This window comes from Procambarus clarkii, chromosome 79, assembly GCF_040958095.1.
Source record: "Procambarus clarkii isolate CNS0578487 chromosome 79, FALCON_Pclarkii_2.0, whole genome shotgun sequence".
Lineage (NCBI taxonomy): Eukaryota > Metazoa > Arthropoda > Malacostraca > Decapoda > Cambaridae > Procambarus > Procambarus clarkii.
Genome location: NC_091228.1, coordinates 11,446,769 through 11,472,947, shown reverse-complemented (window position 1 = coordinate 11,472,947; position 26,179 = coordinate 11,446,769). Strand labels below are relative to the sequence as shown.

At 41.0% G+C, this 26,179-nt stretch overlaps 1 protein-coding gene across 1 annotated transcript in view; it reads left to right on the top strand.

Moving 5' to 3' along the window:
- Positions 1–26,179, top strand: part of LOC123751416 (alpha-2-macroglobulin-like) — a 622,101-nt gene that overhangs the window by 428,699 nt on the left and 167,223 nt on the right. The window contains 1 exon segment of the mRNA XM_069314540.1: positions 23,791–23,978. Coding sequence (XP_069170641.1) covers positions 23,791–23,978 — 188 coding nt within the window.

The window sequence follows — 26,179 nt, the reverse complement described above, 5'->3', positions numbered from 1 at the left end:
TACATTGAAGAGGTTCCTTATCTTATAGTACAGCAGGTTAGTCCACCAGGTATAACTAGGGTGTAGACACCAAATTATCCTCTTTGAGGTAGCTTCCATATCACCCAGTAACTGGTGCACAAACTCTTCCTCGTCTTGACCTGTCAAAAAGGCGCTAACTGTGAAGCCAGAAACCTATATATGACAAGTATTTCAGAGAAAACTGTACATGGAACATGAAGACCTGGCTTAATTACCTTTAGTTTGAGGCGATTTCGCGTTCTAACCGGCCCACCCTATATAATGACATTAATGGCCACTAATGATAGATAATGGGTTTCGGAAAGAACACTTAACTTGAATTTGTAGACAGCGTGTTGAAAATGGTACACCTTTGGTTTCCATAACACTACGTCCAAGTAAAATTAACAGGAGCCGAATTTGCTCCCGTGTGAGCCTCTGGTCTAGTATAAACAATGGCTGCCCTCCTTCCTCACTCTGACGCCTGGCTTACATTGTCCACATGTCAGAAAGTGATAGAAGGGTCACATTTACTCTACTTTAATATTGATAATTAAGTTAATTTATATAAGATGTTTTTATGATGGTAAAGTCCAAAGACTAATGTATTTAAGAATAATTCCCACCATAATAGGTGGTGAATTATAATAGTATGTGGTGATGATATCCCGTTTTCTTTAGATGGTAATTCCACTACAAGTTACGTTTTCTATGGGTAACTTGTTTATACAACACAGCTATTATCTGTATGATTATTAAATGGTGTCGGATTTTCCGACATAATTCCCCAGGGGCTGCTCACGGGTCGAAGTCCTAATTAGAACAGACGAACACCGATACTCCTCCTTCGAATTATTACATTAATTTGATGTTAGTAGTTAGTAATCACACATTTGTGTGTCTGTTCGTACAGGACGGATGTCCCGTACTAGAGTTGTAGGGGTTAGAAGTCTAATGCGATTTCATTTCCCTGTCAACTCTTGAAAGGCTAATATTCAAGCCTAATTACATATTATTTAACCCAGAAGACTGGATGTGATCAAGTACTACAGTCAAGTATGATTCAGGGACTGCAGTGAGATCAGTGACATTAGATATAACTTGAAGTTTCTTCAGGTAACTGGTCACTGATATATAAACACTGAGGCCCATGGAATACATCTTGATTAAAGAATAAATGTATCAAATCAGTCATCAGATTTATTGGGGTTTAATTTAGTTAATTGATTCAGAAGATTGAATAGCTCATCATTAAAGTAAAGTATGGTTCTGAGACTGCAGTGGGTTCAGTGACATTGGTCGCAGTGACTTGTAGCTGGTTTAGGCTACTGTTCACTGATTTGCCACTGAGGCCTCATGAACTCATCTCCAGCTTTAAATGATGATACTAACATCAACCTCTGTTAGTATAGTCAGCTGTAATCTCCTTAGTATAATGCTACTGGAGAAATATAATCAGCTGACAAATTTAGATTTCTACTGGTATTGTTTATCTGCAGGCATAGGTCTCCTCAGGCTTGATACTGGGCCTGAGAGTAATTTACCTCCTGCAGAGTTTAACATGGTTATACCCCTGATATTTAGTAGGGCTACCGATGAATCGATGACAATAGTCTGTCCCTACAAGGAGACCGAAGTCAGTGAGGTGATCAGACTTAATATTATCTGCCAATTTTATTCCTCTATTTCTCAGGAATTTGGCTGTTGCTCTCAGACCTTGAACTTGTAGGTCTACTGGTATTTTGTCCACCACAATGGCTTGTACTCGACAGACGTACCTGCCTAAGCGTACTGATGGTTGTACCACCTGGTAGACTTGAGGTCCTGCATCTGTTACAAACCCTGAGATGTTGAATGACATCTGGGCTACAGGCCTTAATTGTAGTTCTTCTGCCAACTTTTTGGTGATATATGTTCTCTGGGATCCTTGGTCAAACAACCCACGGGTATGGACCTTGGCCCTCTTATTCAGGATGGTAATTTGGGCAGTAGGCAAAGTCGTATTACCTTTAGACTTTGCCGATTGGACACTCTTTGTTTGTTGCACCTTGCAGTACTGTACTGTGGTGGGAATGCTATCTTCCACCTTGGGTCTTGAATACGTTAATTTCGTATATTTGCACAGTGCTGCATGGTGCCTACCTCTTCTACACCTGTTACAGGTGTTGAATTGGGTATCACAATAGTCTATGTTGTGTGACTTGAGACACCTCGAACATCTCCCTAATTCCTGGAGTCGCTCAATACGAGTGTCTCTGGTTGGATAATTAGCACAACGGTATGTTGAATGTTTCTTTTTGCAGAACATACATGTCCCCCAGCCTACTGCACGTTTGGAAGTTACCGGTTTGGGTGAACTAGTAACAGTAGGCTTGGAGGTTGCTGCTGCATTGTCAGATTTTCTGCAACTTGATGTTTGAGTAATTGGTTGATGTTTATTTGGGGTAGTTGTTTTACCCTTTAATTGACTATTATTTTCTATTTCTGAAGGCTTGCAAGAGGCTTTAACTTCCTCATTTGCTCGTCGTTTGTTTATGATGGAATGTAAACCTTCAGTGATGTCCTGTACTGTCAGGATGGTGTTATGTTGATGTGCATATAATTCATCTAGTATATCGCTGGACAATTTTCGTTGAAGGACTACTTTGGTCATCCATTCACTAGTAGTTATATCAACCTTAAGACTGAACATTCTTAGTAGTGACTCAAACTCCATGCTGAAGGATTGTAATGAGTCAACAGTCTGATCAGGTTGAGGTAAATCCAGCAATTGTAGTACTAGATGTATGACAGTTTTCTCATTGCCAGCATTATTCCTAGGAGGCTGGACTGGGAAATTAGTGCTGTTGCTATTTTCATTTACATTTTCTACTACTGGTTCAGCTTCACCTCTAGTTTGGAGGCATGTTAACTTAGTAGCTTCAGGTATTGGGTTTTCAGAAACCACAGAGACTGTGGATAAATTGTCTGAGAACTGCTTAATTTCTGGTGGTATAATATTAGGTGAAGCTGCTGTGGGTGAAGCTTTACTGGGTGAAGCTTTATCCTTGTTGATTAAAGGATCTAATCTGGCTTTACATTTATTCTCAAAAAGATCCAGATCATCCATAACATTATCTACTTTATTTGATGTACTTGCTATTTGTTCTGATTCAATTATCCTGTGTAAATGTTCCAACCTGGCTTGAGTTTCTTCTTCATATTGTGCAAGGTCAGACAGGAATGGTTCCACATCTTCAACTACTATGTCGTCGTCGTGGACCTGATTTTGGTAAGATTTCCTATTTGCTTTCAATATATGCAATTGGGTTTGAATCTGTAACAGTGGTATTTTCAACCGACGATAATTAATTACAGGCTCATATAACAACTGTTCATATTGGTTCAGATCTCTTGTTAGTTGGCGTTTGCTTGATATTAAAGCACGCTTTGCTTTCTGTGGATTAGTCATGGTGACTTGTTAATTGGGCACCACTGGCTCATAAATTGTGAGTAAGTACTATTGGTAGCCTAGGTTTAAATTCTGAACTCACTAGGCAATAATCCTACCTCTACTAGAGGTTAGCACTTAAAATTAATACACATTATATATATACAATCATACACACTAATGATTTGAGTGATAAACCAGTGTCACTGGAAGTACCTTTAGGTTAGCTCTTCTATATCACCCTAGGATGGTAGAGACACTAATTAATCACTCAAAGGTGTAATGATCATAAGTAAATTATTATATATACAACTCAACTCGAGTTGATAAAAATTACACCCAAAATAGGGTCTGGACCATGCATTAATGGTGTTAGGTTAATCAATATAGTACAACTGACTATGGTAATAATGGGACTAGGATGAACGATAATAGTTCAACTAGTCATATCCTACCCTGTTGTGGGTTGGCAATTAGTAAATATACTGTGATCACTAGTGCAATATATATTAAATAATTCTCTATTTGGAGAAATAATATACACAATTATTGATAATAGCCTCTTAATTAGCTTAAAGGAGGCTTAAAATTAGCTTAGAGGCTTAAAAAGCCTCTATGAAACTTCTAATATTATCAAGAAGTATTAAATATTATTAGTGACCTCGCGAAATAAAGTCCACAAAATTCGTGGATAATCTCTCGCGAAATGTAACACCACGAAATCCGTGAACAATCTTGCGAGGACACAGCCACTAATTTGGCTGGCTTCTATATTAGCGCTGTCATTTCACGAAATAACACGCCACCAAATATCTGTGGGTGTGCATGAAACCGCTGACGAAGCTGAACTCGGCTGAGGGGGGCTCCTGAGCTCCCTCGAGGCTACGCTGCCGTCTTGACTGCTGGCTTTGTTTAAATCACACTGCACTAGTATATTTAATGAATCCACTGGTTAACTGGTTCATCCGGTACTAAGATGACCAAATGTGGGTTCAAAGGATCAAATAATCCGTTATCCGGTTCGAAGGACCAAATAATGTGGGAACCGACCTGTGAGATTTATATTTATTTAATTTATATGAATTTATATTTACGTTAATTTATATACTTCGATAGCAATTTGTATAATGATAAGTGGACTGTATTTCTGCAATAATCTCTTAATCTCACAAATCGATCCTCTACACATTAGGGGGGTTTATTAAATTAATATATGCAGCCAATCAAACTACAGTAACTACATACATTGAAGAGGTTCCTTATCTTATAGTACAGCAGGTTAGTCCACCAGGTATAACTAGGGTGTAGACACCAAATTATCCTCTTTGAGGTAGCTTCCATATCACCCAGTAACTGGTGCACAAACTCTTCCTCGTCTTGACCTGTCAAAAAGGCGCTAACTGTGAAGCCAGAAACCTATATATGACAAGTATTTCAGAGAAAACTGTACATGGAACATGAAGACCTGGCTTAATTACCTTTAGTTTGAGGCGATTTCGCGTTCTAACCGGCCCACCCTATATAATGACATTAATGGCCACTAATGATAGATAATGGGTTTCGGAAAGAACACTTAACTTAAATTTGTAGACAGCGTGTTGAAAATGGTACACCTTTGGTTTCCATAACACTACGTCCAAGTAAAATTAACAGGAGCCGAATTTGCTCCCGTGTGAGCCTCTGGTCTAGTATAAACAATGGCTGCCCTCCTTCCTCACTCTGACGCCTGGCTTACATTGTCCACATGTCAGAAAGTGATAGAAGGGTCACATTTACTCTACTTTAATATTGATAATTAAGTTAATTTATATAAGATGTTTTTATGATGGTAAAGTCCAAAGACTAATGTATTTAAGAATAATTCCCACCATAATAGGTGGTGAATTATAATAGTATGTGGTGATGATATCCCGTTTTCTTTAGATGGTAATTCCACTACAAGTTACGTTTTCTATGGGTAACTTGTTTATACAACACAGCTATTATCTGTATGATTATTAAATGGTGTCGGATTTTCCGACAATTCCTTTCTCTCCCACACACACCGTTCCTCTGTCCCCCACACACCGTTCCTGTTTCCCCCCACACACCGTTCCTGTCTCTCCCACACACACACCGTTCCTCTCTCCCCCACACACCGTTCCTGTCTCTCCGCCACACACCGTACCTGTCTCCCCCCCCACACACACCGTTCCTGTTTCCCCCCCCCCCCCACTCACAGTTCCTGTCTCCTCCCACACACCGTTCCTGTCTCCCCCCACACCGTTCCTGTCTCTCCACACACACCGTTCCTGTCTCCTCCACACCGTTCCTGTCTCCCCCACACACCGTTCCTGTCTCTCCCCACACACCGTACCTGTCTCCCCCACCCCACACACCGTACATGTCTCCCCCACACACACCGTTCCTGTTTCCCCCCACACACCGTTCCTGTCTCCCACCGCACACCGTTCCTGTCTTTCCCCACCACACACCGTTCCTGTCTCCCCCACACACCGTTCCTGTCTCTCATCTACACACCGTTCCTGTCTCTCATCTACATACCGCTCCTGTCTCTCATCCACACACTGTTCCTGTCTCTACCCAACACCGTTCCTCTCTCTCTCCCACCCCGTTCCTGTCTCCCACCCCACACAGTTCCTGTCTCCCCACTCACCGTTCCTGTCTCCCCCACACACCGTTCCTGTCTCCCCAGACAATGTTTCTCTCCCTCCCCCCTATACCGTTCCTCTCTCTCCCCCACACCGTTCCTGTCTCCCACACATACACCGTTCCTGTCTCCCCCTCACACCGTTCCTGTCTCTCCCACACACACCGTTCCTCGCTCCCCCCAGACACCGTTCCTATCTCTCCCATACTCACCGTTTCTCTCTCCCTCAATCACCGGTCCTGTCTCCACCACACAAGATTCCTGTCTCCTCCCACACACACCGTTCCTGTCTCCTCCACACACCGGTCCTGTCTCCCCCACACACCGTTCCTGTCTCTCCCCCACACACCGTAAATGTCTTCCCCCACACACACCGTTCCTGTCCCTTCCCCACACACCGTTCCTGTCTCCTCCCTCACACCGATCATGTCTTCCCACACATTGTTTCTGTCTCTCCCCCGCACACCGTTCCTGTCTCTCCCCCACACACTGTTCCAGTCTCTTCCTCACACACCGTTCCTGTCTCTCAGCCATACACCGTTCCTGTCTCCCCCCACACTGTTCCTGTCTCCCCCCCCCACACACCGTCCCTGTCTCTCCCACATACACCGTTCCTGTCTCTCCCACCACACACCGTTTCATTCCCCCCCACACACCTTTCCAGTCCCCCCCACAAACCGTTCCTGTCTCTCCCACCACACACCGTTCCTCTCTCCCACACACCGTTTCTGCCTCCCCCACACACCGTTCCTGTCTCTCATTCACACACCATTCTTGTCTCTCACCCACACACCGTTCCTGTCTCTCATCCACATACTGTTCCTGTCTCTCATCCACACACCGTTCCTGTCTCTCCCCACCACACACCGTTCCTCTCTCATCCACACACCGTTTCTGCCTCCCCCACACACCGTTCCTGTCTCTCATTCACACACCGTTCTTATCTCCCACCCCCACACCGTTCTTCTCTCACCCCCCACACCGTTCCTGTCTCCCACCCTCCACACCGTTCCTCTCTCACCCCCCACACCGTTCCTGTCTCCCACCCCACACCGTTCCTGTCTCGCCACACACACACCGTTCCTGTCTCTCCCCCACACCCCGTTCCTGCCCCCCCCCCCGTTGTTACGGCCACAATGGGTCGCAAAAGGGTTCTTTTCAGGTGGTTCTAAAGTACTAGTATCCGGCACCAAGTAAGTAGTGGTTTTCAAGGAGTGAGCTCGGTAATGCAAGTAAAACAAATGAGGGGTTGTATTGAATACTACACTTCATAAAATATCGATATATTTTACATATGATAACTTTTTCCATCACCTCGTAAATAATCCTAACAAAAGTATTAGTACACCTAATATATACAAAATGTCTCATGGAACACTAATCGCTCTTCGATGATGGCGATCCAGTCTTGTAACCTATCGTGTTTCCTCATCCGTAGTACGATCCTTAGCAAGTACCGGGAAGCAACAATGAGTCTACCCCTGGCCACGGGCCAGCCAAACCACAGTCTCACTAAGAGCTTCCACGTGAAGGCCCACAATCACAGTCCTGCCCGGTGTTGGCAGATTCCTTCAGCTTCGCGCTGCTGGGCCACTTCACGTGCAAATACAGCCCGTCCTCCAAACAAAGATCCAAAAGTGATTCCATGCACCCGCCAAACCCCCTGTTTATGAATGAAAAGCGGTTTACACACGACTCACAACTGCTGACGTTCGAACATATCTGGAACAAGTGCTCCCTGACGAATTTTGTTCGAACCACAACGCTGTAAATGCTTCACCCACGTACTACAAATACAAATAATCGCCAACAGAACCTAAACACCTGACCTAACCTAACCTATGCCTATTTATACACAATATTCTAATATATTATAATATTAGTTTATACTTGAGAAAATTCCCGTTTTGAATGAACAGCATGTTAAAATTTATGAATGCGTCTGTGGGGTTGACCGCTGGATGTAATGGACTTGAGTCGAGGACGGGTTGTGCAAATACTAGGGTAGCGAGCCCTAGGCAGGAGCTTCGTGCAACTCGCTGGTTACTCTCCTCTTCAGCACCTTATTAGCCAGCCCCGGGTACGGCGAATCCCGTCTCTGCCACTCCACAGGAAGACAGTAGAACACTTCACAGTTCTCTTCCGGCGGCGGCTCACTGCTTCCGTAAAGCAGACTGGTGTAGTGACCTTGGGTGCCCTGGGTAGACTGACCTCGTATCACAGCAGCCCTACGTCGGCTCTGTAAATACAGATACTTCATTAGTACACTGGGACACTAGGAAATAGCACTTACGGACCCTGCATAAACGTACATCTTATCGCTCAATAGATAGCTCTGATTTTCTAGGCGCCACCTCACCAGAGGTCAGCCCCAGCTGCCTCTCGAGCTATTAGGACAAGAATCTAGCATTTCTGGCTGGTATAGTCCTGTCACTACTAAATGGCGTTGTCCAAGTTGTGGAGGTTTCGGGAGCGGACTCACAGATGGCGTTGATGTCGCTGCTCCACGCTCCGACGGTAGAGTCGGGTTCGTTCGTTCCTGTCTCCCATCCACACAGCTTTCCTCTCTCTCCCCTACACCGTTCCTGTCTCCTACCCCACACCGTTTCTGTCTCCCCAAAGACCGTTCCTGTCTCCCCCACAAACACACATTGTTCCTGTCTCTCATCTACACACCGTTCCTGTCTCTCCCCCCATACACCGTTCCTGTCTCTCCCACACACACCGTTCCTATCTTCCTCCACCACACACCGTTCCTGTCTCTCCCACCACACACCGTTCCTGTCTCGTCCCCAACACACACCGTTCCTGTCAGTAGTAGGGATGGCTCCACACAGGTCATTTTTTGGGGGGGGGGAAAAATTACCTGTGCGGGCCAGGGTTTTCAGGTAAATTTAAAAAATTACCTGTGCGGGCCAGGGTTTTCAGGTCCAAAATCACCTGTGCGGGCCAGGGTTTTCAGGTCCAAAATCACCTGTGCGGGCCAGGGTTTTCAGGTCCAAAATTACCTGTGCGGGCTAGGGTTTTCAGGTCCAAAATCACCTGTGCGGGCCAGGGATTTTCAGGTCCAAAATCACCTGTGCGGGCCAGGGTTTTTCAGGCAAATTTGGGGGGTCACAGATTTGGAAGTAAGGAGTTCTTATGAGAAAAATAATTTCTAAGATTTTAGAAGTTGTTAAGGTTTCTTATAATGAAAATAAGTAGGAAAATCTTAAAGAAAATTTTTAGAAAATATCGTGTTTGTGTCACAGCATTTCCAGGTGAACTCTACGGACATATCGTGCCTGTTTTCAACTTCGGAAAATATCCCGTGTGAGCCATGGTTTTCAGGTCCAAAGGGAAAAAATCCCCTGTGAGGGCGAGGGTTTTCAGGTAAATTTAGAATATGTTTATGACCAAATTTTGTAAAAAGACCATTTTCAGAGAATATTGTCTTAGATGTTTTGTTAAGGAAAACAGACAACTTAGCCATAACATTTAGTTTTATATCCATTTACAGCTATTTCACCTGTAAAGACCAAAATTGAACAGAGACCAGTTATAGACAGAATTTTTGTCAGAGAGCATTTTATACCTAAAAATGAATAGAGTCTACTCTGAGAGCAAAATTAGTCAGAGACAGTTTTAAGCTCAAATTTCATCAGAGTCCAATTATCAACAGAAATTCGCCAGAGTCTACTTTGTGAGCAAAATTAGTCAGAGACAGTTTTAAGCTCATATTTCATCAGAGTCCAATTATCAACAGAAATTCGCCAGAGTCTACTTTGAGAGCAAAATTAGTCAGAGACAGTTTTAAGCTCAAATTTCATCAGAGTCCAGTTCATGATCGAAATTAATTAGAGTCCAATTAAAGACCCAAATTTGACAGAGACCACATTTTCGCTACTAGCGGTCCAATCCCCCTGAAATTTTAAACAGTCATATTTCAGACGTAGTAAATAAGATCAAGTCAGTTACTGAGCTCCAGCTCTTGTCCCCCTGTATTTGCATATTTTCTCTATATTCAGCTGTGTTCTTCACATTTTTTCCATGTTTTCTGTGTTCATTCCATGTTCTACAAATGTTCACAGCATGCTCAGTTCAAATTTTTTCAACCGTTTTCCCCGTATATTCACTATGTTCTTTGTCATGTTTTTCATGTACATCATATGTTCTCTGTATAACTTTTATACTCAATATTCATGTTCTCAATGTTCTTAGCTTGTTCTTCACATGTTCAGTGTTCATTCTTTGTATTCCCTATGTTCCTTATCATGTCTTCATATTCTCTATAAGTTCATATTCCCTGCATGTTCACTCTATTCATCAACTTTTTCTTACATGTTTTCTGTGTTCACCGTATGTTCACTGTGTTCATTCCCCTACATAACCTCAATTTTTTTATGTTCTTTGTTTCTTTAAACCAATTTGTTTCTTCCATTCACTAACTAGTTCTTTGTCAAATATTAGCATCAGCAATACAGTTTCCTCAACAATTTTAGTCACCAAGTTTTTATTTGCAAAACTATGTCAAAGTAATTCTTGTAGTCAACTTAATAGTTCTACCAGCCATGTTCTTAAACAAATCTACACTTTATTCAGTTCCAAATTTACAAAGACAAACCTTTCTTGTAACTTCTTAACTAAAAATCTTTCGCCAATCAACTAAAACATAGTCACTTCGTCATTTCTCAACTAAATATATTATCCAATCAACCAAAAAATTGTCAAAGGAATCTTTCCAACACTGTTCATAACTAAACTTATTCCCTAGTCATCAGAAAATAACCGTGTTCTTCATGTTTCATTGTCATTTCATAACTAAAATTATCCATCAATCAACAGAAAAAGTCATATTCATCATCATTGTTCCTAACTAAAATTAAGTTTTGTCAAGTAAAAAAATATAGTCAAAGATATCTTTCATCGCTGTTCTTAACTGACATTTATACTTTGTGGAGCACTAAAATAGTCACTGTCGTCATATTTTTTTCTTGTCTTTCCTCAACTAAAATAGTCAAATGTAACTTTTTCAACACTTTCGTAACTAAAATTATATGTCGCTAAGTAAGAAAAATAGTCAAATGTAACTTTTTCAGCACTTTCGTAAAAATTATATGTCGTTAAGTAAGAAAAATAGTCAAAGGTGCTCTCCGTAACACCAAAGTTACTCTTCGTGACAACAAAAGACACTCTCAAACACTCAAAAATTTACTCGCATCCTCAAAGTTATTCTCGGAGTCATCAAAAAGTTAATCTCAGTCATCAAAATGCTATTCTCTAAGTAGCCTTTCGTTCATCAGAGAAACTTTCTAAGACATCTTCGTTCATTTAAGTTAATCTCAGAGGCATAAAAGTTATTCTCAGAGTCATCAAAAAGTTAATCTCAGTCATCAAAATGCTATTCTCTAAGTAGCCTTTCATTCATCAGAGAAACTTTCTAAGACATCTTCGTTCATTAAAGTTAATCTCAGAGGCATAAAGTTATTCTCAGAGTCATCAAAAAGTTAATCTCAGTCATCAAAATGTTATTCTCTAAGTAACCTTTCGTTCATCAAAGAAACTTTCTAAGACATCTTCGTTCATTAAAGTTAATCACAGAGGCATAAAAGTTATTCTCGGAGCTATCAAAATTAATCTCTAAAACAACAAAAGTTAATCTCTGTCATCAAAGTTGATCTGCAAGATATCTTCGAGACATCAAAGTTACTCTTCAATACATCAAAGATACATTCAAGTACTACTCATGTTCTCAAAAAGACATTCTCAAAGTCATCAAAGTTATTCAAAGAGCTAACAAAAGTTATTCTCAGAGTCACCTTCGTTCTACAGAGAAACTTTCCAAAACATCTTTGTTCATCAAAGTTATTCTCGGAGTCATCAAAAGGTATTCTCTAACTCACTTTTGGTCATTAAAGTTAATTTCAATGTTATAAAAGTTTGTCTCAGAGACATCTAAAGTTAATCTTAGAGTTATCAAATGTAATCTCTAACTCACTTTTGTTAATCAAAGTTGATCTCAGAGTTAACAAAGGTAATCTCTAACTCACTCTCGTTCATCAAAGTTGTCTCAAAGACATCAAAGTTAATCTCAGAGTTATCCAAAGATATTTTCATGTCCACAAAAGTTATTCCAAGAGACGTCAAAGTTAATCTCAGACATCTTCGTTCATAAAAGTTATTCTCAGATACATCTAAAGATAATCTTGCTCATCAAAGTTGTTCTCTAAGGCATCAAAGTTATTCTGTAACTCACTTTTGTTCATTAAAGTTAATTTCTATGTTATAAAAGTTATTCTCAGAGACATCTAAAGTTAATCTTGCTCATCAAAGTTGTTCTCTAAGACATAAAAGTTATTCTCAGAGACATCTAAAGTTAATCTTGCTCATCAAAGTTGTTCTCTAAGACATAAAAGTTATTCTCAGAGTCATCAAAAGTTGTTCTCTAAGACATCAATGTTGCTATCTAAGACAACAAAGATGTTCTCTAAATCATAAAAGTTAATCTTTAAGTCACCTTTGTTCATTAGAGAAACTTTCCAATCCATATTCGTTGACCAAAGTTATTCTCAGAGTCATCAAAGTGATCTCTAATTCACCTTCGTTCTCCAAAAGTTGTTCTCTAAGACACCTTCGTTCATCAAAGAAACTCTCTTTCTTCCATCATGTTATTCTTTAAGACATCTTCAGTCATAAAATTTCTCTCCAAAATGTAACTAGTTCAGCTTTTCATACCAAACCTGCACTTCTGTTAAAATATATTTTCGTAGTCACTTTACCCTAAAACTGTTCTCTGAACTATCCTAACTTAACTTACCTATCTTACCTAACTTAATCCTGCATAACCTAACTTTACTTATCCTATCATAACTTACCTTACCTTACCTATCTTACCTAACTTAATCCTGCATAACCTAACTTTACTTATCCTATCATAACTTACCATACCTTACCTATCTTACCTAACTTTACCTATCTTACCTAATGTAACCTTCATAACCTAACTTTACCTATCATACCTAACTTACCTAACCTAACTTACCTAACTTTACCTAACTTACCTAACTTAACCTAACTTACCTACATTTACCTAACTTACCTACATTACCTAACTTTACCTATCCTAACTTAACTTACCTAACTTATCCTGCTTAACCTAACTTACCTACATTTACCTAACTTAACCTGCTTAACCTAACTTTACCTATCCTAACTTAACTTACCTAACTTATCCTGCTTAACCTAACTTACCTACATTACCTAACTTAACTTAACCTGCTTAACCTAACTTACATAACTTAACCTAACTTACCTACATTTACCTAACTTAACCTGCTTAACCTAACTTTACCTAACCTAACCTAACTTATCCTGCTTAACCTAACTTACCTACATTTACCTAACTTAACCTGCTTAACCTAACTTTACCTATCCTAACTTAACTTACCTAACTTTACCTAACTTACCTACATTACCTAACTTAACCTGCATAACCTAACCTGCTTAACATAACTTACCTTACCTTACCTATCTTACCTAACTTTACCTATCCTAACATAACTTACCTTACCTTAACTATCATACCTAGCTTACCGAACCTAACCTAACTTATCCTGCTTAACCTAACTTACCTACATTTACCTAACTTAACCTGCTTAACCTAACTTTACCTATCCTAACTTAACTTACCTAACTTACCTAACTTAACCTAACTTACCTACATTTACCTAACTTAACCTGCATACCCTAACCTGCTTAACTTAACTTACCTTACCTTACCTATCTTACCTAACTTTACCTATAATAACATAACTTACCTTACCTTACCTATCATACCTAACTTACCGAACCTAACCTAACTTAACATTCATAACCTAACTTTACCTATCCTAACATAACTTACCTTACATTACCTATCTTACCTAACTTTACCTAACTTACATAACTTAACCGGCTTAACCTAACTTATATTATTTATCTTACCTATCCTAACGTAACCTAACTTGCTTTACCTAACTTATTCTCACATTCCCAAACTGATGTATCCTAACTTATCTAGTCCAGCCAGACATGATCTAACTTACATAATTATTCCTGCTTGTCTTTTGTGTTTCGTCAATCATTGTCTCATATTCATTTACTCATTTCAAGGGTTAATTTCTCAAATGGACATTTTTGCATTTAAAGTGTTATTTGTTTAAGATTGGGTGTTTAACCATTTCAAAGGATTTTTGTTATATATGGGAATTTACTTGTTTCAAAGGCTAATTTCTCAAATGGTCATTTTTGCAGATCAAGGGTTATTTGTTAAAGTTCATCAAGTTGCTCATAAGTTGTATTTATTATGTTTGTTATCATATGTTCTTATTCCCCAACCCCTTAACCTAACCTCTTGTAATCTTAGTGTATTTAGTAGGTTCTATCATATGTTCTTATTCCCCAACCCTTTCAGATGTAGTTTATTGTGTTTTTTGACGTATTTGTTGAATATATTATCCTTTTCCTAACCTTTCAGATGTAGTTTTGTTTCTCCTTTTTGTATATTTTTACCCAAACCCACCATCCCACTTAACCTTCTTTTACTTTGTTTCTCCTACTCCTTCTATCCCCCTTTCTCTTTATCTCCCTCCTTCTATCCCCCCTTGTTCTCTCTATCGTCCTCATTCTCTCCCCCTTCGCTCACTCTCTCTCATTCTCTTATTTTTCTTTTTTCTCAAATTCAAGTCTTAGTTCCCCCATGCCCACACTCTCTCTCATTCTCTCTTCTTTGGACTCATTTTCTTCCGCCCCCTCTCTCTTACTCCTTGCTCTTCTTTCATGCTCTCACTCCCTTGAGCTCTTGTTTCTCAATTTCAAGTCTTAGTAGATCTGATTCTTTACTATTGTAATTTTTATTATTACTATGATAAAGAATGAACTTATATGTGAAAACAAAGTAAAAGAAGGAAAGAAGGTTAAGTGGGATGGTGGGTTTGGGTAAAAATATACAAAAAGGAGAAACAAAACTACATCTGAAAGGTTAGGAAAAGGATAATATATTCAACAAATACGTCAAAAAACACAATAAACTACATCTGAAAGGTTAGGTTAAAGGGTTGGGGAATAAGAACATATGCCTACTAAATACACTAAGATTACAAGAGGTTAGGTTAAGGGGTTGGGGAATAAGAACATATGATAACAAACATAATAAATACAACTTATGAGCAACTTGATGAACTTTAACAAATAACCCTTGATCTGCAAAAATGACAATTTGAGAAATTAGCCTTTGAAACAAGTAAATTCCCATATATAACAAAAATCCTTTGAAATGGTTAAACACCCAATCTTAAACAAATAACACTTGAAATGCAAAAATGTCCATTTGAGAAATTAACCCTTGAAATGAGTAAATGAATACGAGACAATGATTGACGAAACACAAAAGACAAGCAGGAATAATTATGTAAGTTAGATCATGTCTGGCTGGACTAGATAAGTTAGGATACATCAGTTTGGGAATGATAGAATAAGTTAGGTTACGTTAGGATAGGTAAGATAAATAATATAAGTTAGGTTAAGCCGGTTAAGTTATGTAAGTTAGGTAAAGTTAGGTAAGATAGGTAATGTAAGGTAAGTTATGTTAGGATAGGTAAAGTTAGGTTATGAATGTTAAGTTAGGTTAGGTTCGGTATGATAGGTAAGGTAAGGTAAGTTATGTTATTATAGGTAAAGTTAGGTAAGATAGGTAAGGTAAGGTAAGTTAAGTTAAGCAGGTTAGGGTATGCAGGTTAAGTTAGGTAAATGTAGGTAAGTTAGGTTAAGTTAGGTAAGTTAGGTAAGTTAAGTTAGGATAGGTAAAGTTAGGTTAAGTTAGGTAAATGTAGGTAAGTTAGGTTAAGCAGGATAAGTTAGATTAGGTTCGGTAAGTTAGGTATGATAGTTAAGGTAAGGTAAGTTATGTTAGGATAGGTAAAGTTAGGTTAAAGTTAGGTTAGGACTAATTTTGCTCTCAAAGTAGACTCTGGCGAATTTCTGTTGATAATTGGACTCTGATGAAATTTGAGCTTAAAACTGGACTCTGATGAATTTTGCTCTCAAAGTAGACTCTGGCGAATTTGAGCATAAACTGGACTCTGACGAAAATTGGGTATAAAATGGACTCTGTCAAATTTTCACAGATTACAGGACTCTGATGAAATTTGAGCTTAAAACTGTCTGACTAATTTTGCTCTCAAAGTAGACTCTGGCGAATTTCTGTTGATAATTGGACTCTGATGAAATTTGAGCTTAAAACTGTCTCTGACTAATTTTCCTCTCAAAGTAGACTCTGATGAATTTTCTGTATAAAACTTGACTCTAATGAAAATTGATCTGAAAATGGACTCTGACTAATTTTGCTCTCAAAGTAGACTCTATTCATTTTTAGGTATAAAATGCTCTCTGACAAAAATTCTGTCTATAACTGGTCTCTGTTCAATTTGGCCTTTACAGGTGAAATAGCTGTAAATGGATATAAAACTAAATGTTAGGGCTAAGTTGTCTGTTTTCCTTAACAAAACATCTAAGACAATATTCTCAGAAAATGGTCTTTTTTTACAAAATTTGGTCATAACATATTCTAAATTTACCTGAAAACCCGGCCCTCACAGGGGATTTTTTCCCTTTGGACCTGAATACCATGGCTCACACAGGTAGCTTTTTCAGAAGTTGAAAACAGGCAAAATATGTCCGTAGAATTCACCTGGAAATGCTGTGACACAAACACGATATTTTCTAAAAATTTTCTTTAAGATTTTCCTACTTATTTTCATCATAAGAAACCTTAACAAACTTCTAAAATCTCAGAAATTATTTTCCTCATAAGAATTCCTTACTTCCAAATATGTGACTCCCCAAATTTGCCTGAAAAACCCTGGCCCGCACAGGCGATTTTGGACCTGAAAACCCTGGCCCGCACAGGTGATTTTGGACCTGAAAACCCTGGCCCGCACAGGTGATTTTGGACCTGAAAACCTTGGCCCGCACAGGTAATTTTCTAAATTTACCTGAAAACCCTGGCCCGCACAGGTAATTTCCCCCCCCCCCCCAAAAAAAAATAACCTGTGTGGAGCAATCCCTACTACTCCTGTCTCTCCCACACACACCATTCCTGTCTCCCTCACACACCGTTCCTGTCTCCCCCACACTGTTCCCTTCTCCACCCCCACACACCGTCCCTGTCTCCCCCACACACCGTTCCTGTCTCCCCTCCACCACACACCGTTCCTGTCACCCCTCCACACCGTTCCTGTCTCCCACACACACCGCTTCGGTCTCCCCCCACACCGTTCCTGTCTCCCCCAAACACTGTTCCTTTCTCCCACCACACACCGTTCCTGTCTCCCCCACACACCATTCCTGTCTCCCCCCCACACCGTTCCTGTCTCCCCCACACACCGTTCCTGTCTCCCCCCCCTCTCACGTGTTCATCTAGATATCTCTCTAGCCTTATTTCTTACTGGAGGGAACTTTGATTCAAATGTAATGATCTGGGGCTCAGATCATTGGTTCTCCCTTCTCCCCTTCTTCCTTCTCCCTTTCTCCTTTCTTCTTGGCCGTCATTCGTCTCACCCCCTTCACCCCCACCCTGTCGCCCATTTGTCAAGGACCAAGAGGTTGACCTGATGGTGGTCTTGCATCGTGATACCTTTGGCTTCCCCAACTCAACTTCCCCCACTCAGATTTCCCCTCTCCATCCCCCTCTCAAGTCCCTCTCTTTCCCCTCTCACCGTTCCCTTCCCCATACCAGGCGAGTCAAATGTCCCTACCCTTTATCTTGGAGAAGACAGGCTTGAACATAATTTATCAATTGGTAAACATTGCTCGCAGGTGCACTGGGCTCCACAGAGGCGCCTTGTTTCCTTTCTAATAGCTGGGGAGAGCTGACTAAATCTTCAGGAATTCATGTAGTCTTCCACGGCAGATCAGGGAAGGTGATTGGCGGGAGATAAGGGCCAAGTCCTTATTGGCCCTAGAGAGCCAGACCTCAGGCCTAAGTGTTAAATGGTTGACCTTTGCCAAAATAATGGGTGGAGCCCTGGGGCTGTATTAGATGGTGGGAGGAGTAATCCTTCCCAGCAATAAGCTGGTAAAATAAAATTTGATTAGTGTGTCTCGGGAGTGTGTGGAATAAAAGGGGCCGCAAGCCCGCATCCTAGGGGCTGAGGGCAGCCATCAACATCGTGGCCTCAGTGCGATTTTAAGGTATTGTGCACTTTAATCTCATGTCCTCAGTAGATATCCATTGTGCCTTTAGGTTAATAGAATAGAATAGGGTATATGCTCAAATTGTTTTAATTTACATGTTTCATAAAATAAATCGTATAACTTGTCCAGTGGTATTCACTTAACTCCCCTGTGATATATTTCTCTACTCTGTCATTTTTATGTGTTGAATTGGAAACCCCCATGTTCTCCTACAGTTAATAGATACTAAAGTTGTCCTTGGATTTAAATAAGTAACGTAAATTAAACAAACTAATTTCCCAAAATTTATTACTGAAATTCATATTACCCGGGAGTCCCATGATTACTGATTTCTTGCCTTCCTGGGGGATCGGTGATAGACACATTCAGATATGGTTGGTCGGGAAGGTGGTGGCAGTGTTTAATGATTTTTATAATTTTTTTTATAAATTTATACCCCTTGTCCTTGATGTATCTTCCTCATTTAATATTCCTCTGATATATGTGGCAGTTCAGTGTCATACTGGACTGTAACAGTGTTAAGCTGGGGTATTGAGTGAAGAGAGAAAGAGAATTACAACAGGAATAGCGAACGATTACGATCACGAGAGACGATCATAGAGGTCAGTGGGTTATTACAATGGATATGGGTTATTACACAAAAAGAGGACTAAACAAAAGCCAAGCTTGTTCTTCTACACATAGAAATTTATTAACAATTTTTTTCAATTTCCATCAATTGATATTTAACACTTTGACATTCTATTATTTAATACAATATTAACAAAATTAAAAGGGGGGGATCACCCTCCATACACGCCCACACCATACATGGCTAAATGATTCAGACTTCACCAGCTTGTCAACACTACTACACCCAATTAAGACAATGCATTACTGACACTCTTACCTCACTAACAAGTTCACCCAGGGATGGATGATGGCTAATCACCAACCCGGATGGAGGAGCTGGTTGGATGTACTCTCCCTTGCAAAGGTTCCACTCTCACTGCTCAACACACCTCGCTGTCCAAGCCAGGGGTACGTATTGTCCCAAGACTCTACAACGGGCTCTTTGTTAAGTACTCCCATGTCAGCGGATTGAAGCTAGTCAACAGCTCACCTCATACCATCTCGCACCACCCCAACACGCACATTCGCATACATACACACACCCACCCACAATTACAACTCACAATTATACATGAAAGAGTGCAAAATACTTGCACTCTTACACCCACACACCGTTCCTGTCTCACCCAGACACCGTTCCTGTCTCCCCCACACACCGTTCCTGTCTCTCCCACATACCGTTTCTGTCTCCCCCAGACACCGTTCTTGTCTCCGCCCATACACCGTTCCTGTCTCTTCCCCATCACACCGTTCCTGTCTCCCCTACACACCGTTCCTGTCTCCCCCAACACCGTTTTTGTCTCCCCAACATACACCGTTCCTGTCTCCCCCACACACCGTTCCTGTCTCTCCCACATACACCGTTCCTGTCTTTCCCCACCACACACCGTTCCTGTCTCCCACACACACCGTTCCTGTCGTTCCACACCACACACCGTTCCTGTCTCTCCCATCCACACAGTTCCTGTCTCCCCCACATACACCGTTCCTGTCTCCCTCCCCACACACCGTTCCTGTCTCTCCCCCCACAAACACCGTTCCTGTCTCCCCCACACACCGTTCCTGTCTCCCCCACATACACCGTTCCTGTCTCCCCCACACACCGTTCCTGTCTCTCCCACACACACCGTTCCTGTCTTTCCCCACCACACACCGTTCCTGTCTCTCCCACCCACACAGTTCCTCTCTCCCCCACACACCGTTCCTGTCTCTTCCCCCCACACCGTTCCTGTCTCCCCCACACCGTTCCTGTCTCCTCCACACACGGTTCCTGTCTCCCCCACATACACCGTTCCTGTCTCCCACATACACTGCTCCTGTCTCTCTCACACACACTGTTCCTGTCTTTCCCCACCCCACACCGTTCCTGTCTCCCCACACACCGTTCCTGTCTCCCCCACACACCGTTCCTGTCTCCCCCCACCACACACACACCCTTCCTGTCTCCCCCACACACCGTTCCTGTCTCCCCCCACCACACCGTTCCTATCTTGCCCCACCACACACCTTTCCTGTCTCTCCCCCACACACCGTTCGTGTCCCCCACACACCGTTTTTGTCTCCCCTACACACCGTTCCTGTCTCTCCCCTCACACACCATTCCTGTCTCCCCCACACACCGTTCCTCTCTCCCCCACACCCCGTTCCTGTCTGCCCACACACCGATAGTGTCTCCTCCCCACACACCGTTCCTGTCTCCTCTCCACACACCGTTCCTGACTCTCCCCCACACCCACCGTTCCTGTCTCTCCACACACACCGTTCCTGTCTCTCCCCACACATCGTTCCTCTCTCTCCCCAACACACACCATTCCTGTCTCCCTCCACACACCCTTCCTGTCTCTCCCCACACACCGTTCCTGTCTCTCCACACACCGTTCCTGTCTCCCTCACACACACCGTTCCTGTCTCTTCCCCCACACACCGTTTCTGTCTCCCCCCACACCGTTCCTGTCTCCCCCCACACACCGTTCCTGTCTCCCCCCAACACACGCCGTTCCTGTCTCCCTCCACACCGTTCCTGTCTCCTCCCACACACCGTTCATGTCTCCCCCACACACCGTTCCTCTCTCCCTCCCCCCCCACACACGGTTCGTTTCGGGGCAGTATGCCGGATGTTGTCTTGGTCTCGACGATGGTAGAATAGTTACTGTGTTCGCTGGTTGTTATTGGCTGACCGAGTATATTTGAAGTAAATCAAATTTTACTCGGTTTGAAAATCCGAGTAGAATGAGTGAAATGAATATCATTCAGCTGTGTTTGACTACCAGTTTGGGCACTATTTTTGCACTCAGCGGTCACCATTTACCCGTCAAGAGTCAGCTGACCTTGACTACCTGTGTGGACATAGAATGGCTGTAGGTGTGAGCCAGACCTGTGCTTCAGGGTTGTCGGGTACTCCTCTCTCGCGAAGACTGCCGCTTCTCTAACCCTCAGATTTGAGTCATCTCACGGACCTCAGTTCGCTCAAAGACTGTAACTGTCTGAGCAGTGAGTCCTGAGTGTTAACCAATCAGGAAGCAGACTAGGTGACCCGGCACGTTCCGGGTCTCCTTCCATTGGTCCTCTTAGTTACGTGTTTCGAATGTATCATGACTTCCCCTGACATCATGGCTGTGCCAAGCGCTATCATATCTATCGGAACATCTCAGAGATATCAAAACCTATAAGATTAAAGATTCTCTACTTAAATTTATACAGAGGAATTTAAACGTTGTCTCTCTGGCAATCCTACATATTAGTAAAGAGCAGACAAGATTCTCAGAAAGGTAGCGGTGCTATGGAGGACAGCAGTTACCATAGTAGTACCTGCCATGGTACCAGGGACAAGGTGTCAAGCAGTACTGCAGGTATCATAGCTGTATGCAGGGGACGACAAGGTGTCAAGCAGTACTGTAGGTACCATAGCAGTATGCAGGGGACGACAAGGTGTCAAGCAGTACTGTAGGTACCATAGCTGTATGCAGAGGATGACAAGGTGTCAAGCAGTACTGCAGGTACTATAGCTGTATGCAGGGGACGACAAGGTGTCAAGCAGTACTGTAGGTACCATAGCAGTATGCAGGGGACGACAAGGTGTCAAGCAGTACTGCAGGTACCATAGCTGTATGCAGGGGACGACAAGGTGTCAAGCAGTACTGTAGGTACCATAGCAGTATGCAGGGGACGACAAGGTGTCAAGCAGTACTGCAGGTACTATAGCTATATGCAGGGGACGACAAGGTGTCAAGCAGTACTGTAGGTACCATAGCAGTATGCAGGGGACGACAAGGTGTCAAGCAGTACTGCAGGTACCATAGCTGTATGCAGGGGACGACAAGGTGTCAAGCAGTACTGTAGGTACCATAGCTGTATGCAGGGGACGACAAGGTGTCAAGCAGTACTGTAGGTACCATAGCAGTATGCAGGGGACGACAAGGTGTCAAGCAGTACTGTAGGTACCATAGCTGTATGCAGAGGATGACAAGGTGTCAAGCAGTACTGCAGGTACTATAGCTGTATGCAGGGGACGACAAGGTGTCAAGCAGTACTGTAGGTATCATAGCAGTATGCAGGGGACGACAAGGTGTCAAGCAGTACTGCAGGTACTATAGCTGTATGCAGGGGACGACAAGGTGTCAAGCAGTACTGTAGGTACCATAGCTGTATGCAGGGGACGACAAGGTGTCAAGCAGTACTGTAGGTACCATAGCTGTATGCAGGGGACGACAAGGTGTCAAGCAGTACTGTAGGTACCATAGCAGTATGCAGGGGACGACAAGGTGTCAAGCAGTACTGTAGGTACCATAACAGTATGCAGGGGACATCAGGGACAAGGGAACTTGACTGAATTTCAGTAATCACATTGTTGTTGTCACCAGCAATGATACAATATTGTTTTGTCTAAGTCCAGTCCGAACTTATATCAACACAAGATTGTTACTGTCTAAGATTTTTCTCTCCTGAGAATATATGAGTCATGTCTGAACCAATCCCATCAGCGTAATATTGGACAACCAATTATATCTTCTCACAAACGAATTCACCTTAAAATACTCTAAATATTTTATTTAAATAGTAAAGTATTTTATTAAATAGTAAAAATTGAAAAGTTTCAGAAAATGCCTTAAGTTTGATAGAGATTACAAAGTAATAAATATTAATTCTAGCATTTCATGAAAATGTTAATGAAATGTCTAAATAAATGTTTACGAATATAGCATTTAGGAAATTTAATTTGATAAATAAAACACTCAATTCGTATAATTGATGCTAAGAAAATCCTTTATGAAACTTGCAATAAATTGTTTGTGGGACAAACTGACAAACATTTCCATGGGAGAATAAAAGAACATAAATACCACATAACGACAGGTCAAGTGTCCTGTATAATGTTTGTTGATTAAAGAGAGTTTTAAATTAACTTCAAATATTTATAATTTTCAATATTATTTTGAGAAAGGTGGGATTAAACAGGTGTTGATGAGACAATATGTGCGTCATGAGGACACACTGACCGTTGTGGCAGATGTTTAGTAGTTGGTGTGAACGACGGAGGTTGAGAGTAAACGAAAGGGCGAACACAGTTTAGTTTAAATTGGCAGGATATTAAGAAGTGACCATTGTTATTCTTCACAGATATTCTCCCGGATTATAAGTCAATACTGGAGTCCCTTTCCTAGTACCAAGATTACACTTGTCTCTACATTTGGCTAGAATTAGTTTTTATATATGATAATTATTGATTGGCATTAATTAATGCCAATAAATAATTATTGCTTGGCATTAGGCATGCTTGTATTAATTTATATGAATTGATACACAACCTACACAAACTTGCTTCCGTTTGAGTTGGTGTTCATTATGGTGGAGATAGGCAAGGACTAACAGCTCGCCGTGCCCCCCACAGAGGCTACGTGGTCACCACGCCCAAGCAATGGGTCGCAGGAACAACAGCCCAGCTGTGTGTGGTCGTGGACGACCCGTCAGCTCCAGCTGGGAAACTGAGGGTAGCAGTCACCGCCTACGACTACCAGCAGCTGCCTGAGGAGCGGAACATTACCATCATTCCCCAGACCACTCTATACATTCCAGCAGGTTAGTACACCACGAGGAAAGTGGAAATAATCACCCAAGTCACATTTTTAAGTTGACAAACAAGACCTCGTGACGGGGCGTCTAGTGGCCACTCTTGGTTCCACAAATCGACACCCTGTTGTTGATTAAATGTTATATACACATTATTCCCATATCAAGAATACAAAGTTTAAACACATAATAAATAAATATATATATATATATTATATATATAAATATATATATATATATATATATATATATATATATATATATATATATATATATATATATATATATATATATATATTATTAAATATGACCGAAAAAGTAAGATTAATAATTTTAACACGAATTTTCTCAATCTTTCGTACATTTCTTTTCACTGTAGGAGGTAATTCAAAAATCAATTCTCCAAAATTCATTTTTATTTCTAGTCTTTTCTAGACTAGAAATAAATATTTCTAGACTAGAAATAAAAATGAATTTCTATTTCTGAATTTTTATTTCTAGACTAGAAATAAAAATGAATTTTGGAGAATTGATTTTTGAATTACCTCCAACAGTGAAAAGAAATGTACGAAAGATTGAGAAAATTCGTGTTAGAATTATTAATCTTACTTTTTCGTTCATATTTAATAATATGTCTACAGGAAAGACTGCTACCAAAATATACTATATATATATATATATATATATATATATATATATATATATATATATATATATATATATATATATATATGTATATATATATATATATATATATATATATATATATATATATATTATATATATATATATATATATATATATATATATATATGGAAGGGAGTATCACCTCTAGCTGGAAGAAGGGGGACCCATAGCCTCGGAGGGCATATATATATATATATATATATATATATATATATATATATATATATATATATATATATATATATATATATATATATATATATTATTTTTTTTTTTTTTTTTTTAAACCTAGAAGGGGTACCACCTCTGGTGCAAGTGTAGGGACCCATAGCCTCGGAGAAGAAAATAAAGAGTACTCAGAGAAGACCTTGTGGATCCTCACTGAAGACTTTGATATTTTCTTCTCCTACCACCCCTATTCTTTTGTTAAGCGTGTATATTTATCTAACTTTATTTGAAAATGTCATTACACAAAAAAAGTTACAATATTGATTACATGCAGGGTACAAGGCTGCTTGTCACAAGTTGAAAAGCTCCTCCAGCTCCTCAGATGGCGGGCAGGAACCGTGGATGCAGTGAGCATTTCCTCTCTGGATGGCCACACTAAGGCGCTGAAAAAGAAAACTGGCAGCTCTATGGTCTCTATTTGTTTCGATTAGCTTAGACCCCAACTCCTTCAAAAAGCTAGCAGCACTTTTACCCCGGGCACCAAGTGTCTCTGAGGCAATGGGGACAAAATTGTAGTGGTGCTCAAGGTCTCTGTATTTACGTGACTTGGCCGCTTCCCGGTGATTGGCAGCTCCTCCTGCTTGTGTAGCACTGAAGTCAACATAGGTGTTGGCTAAAGTTGAAACGCAAGTGTAGTCCCACACCAACTGTCTACCATTCTTCCAGGGGTTCACCGTAATTCCGTCTGGGCGACCGACAGGCTCATCAGAGTTGCGGGACATTATGTAACGGGGCTCTCTCTCTGCTGGACAACCGGCTGTGGTAAGGCTTCTCTTAATAATGTCATTAACCTCACCGTGTCTTGCATGCCATCCTCCCGTCCTTTGGCAAAGAAGGCCATGCCGTCCATATCTCTCTGCCTCGCCGCAAATACACCTGTATTCGGTGTGGATTGGCAACCCGTTCTCGCAAATTTAATAAGTCAATATTGACTTATTAGTTGCGTGCATAGGTGACATACTAAACATAATAGTTTCCCTTGAAAAGCTTCATAGAAAACACCGACCTTACCTAACCTACTTAGTATGTTAAAATAAGCATCTTATAGCTTCGTAATTACAATTGTTACTTAACCTATTATAGGTATAGGTTAGGTAATAATTGTAATTACGAAGCAATAAGATGCTTATCTTAACATACTAAGTAGGTTAGGTAAGGTCGGTGTTTTCTATGAAGCTTTTCAAGGGAAACTATTATGTTAAGTATGTCACCTATGCACATATTTAATAAGTCAATATTGACTAATTAAATTTGCGAGAACGGGTTGGGATTGGGGCAGCTAGGCGGAGAGCCAC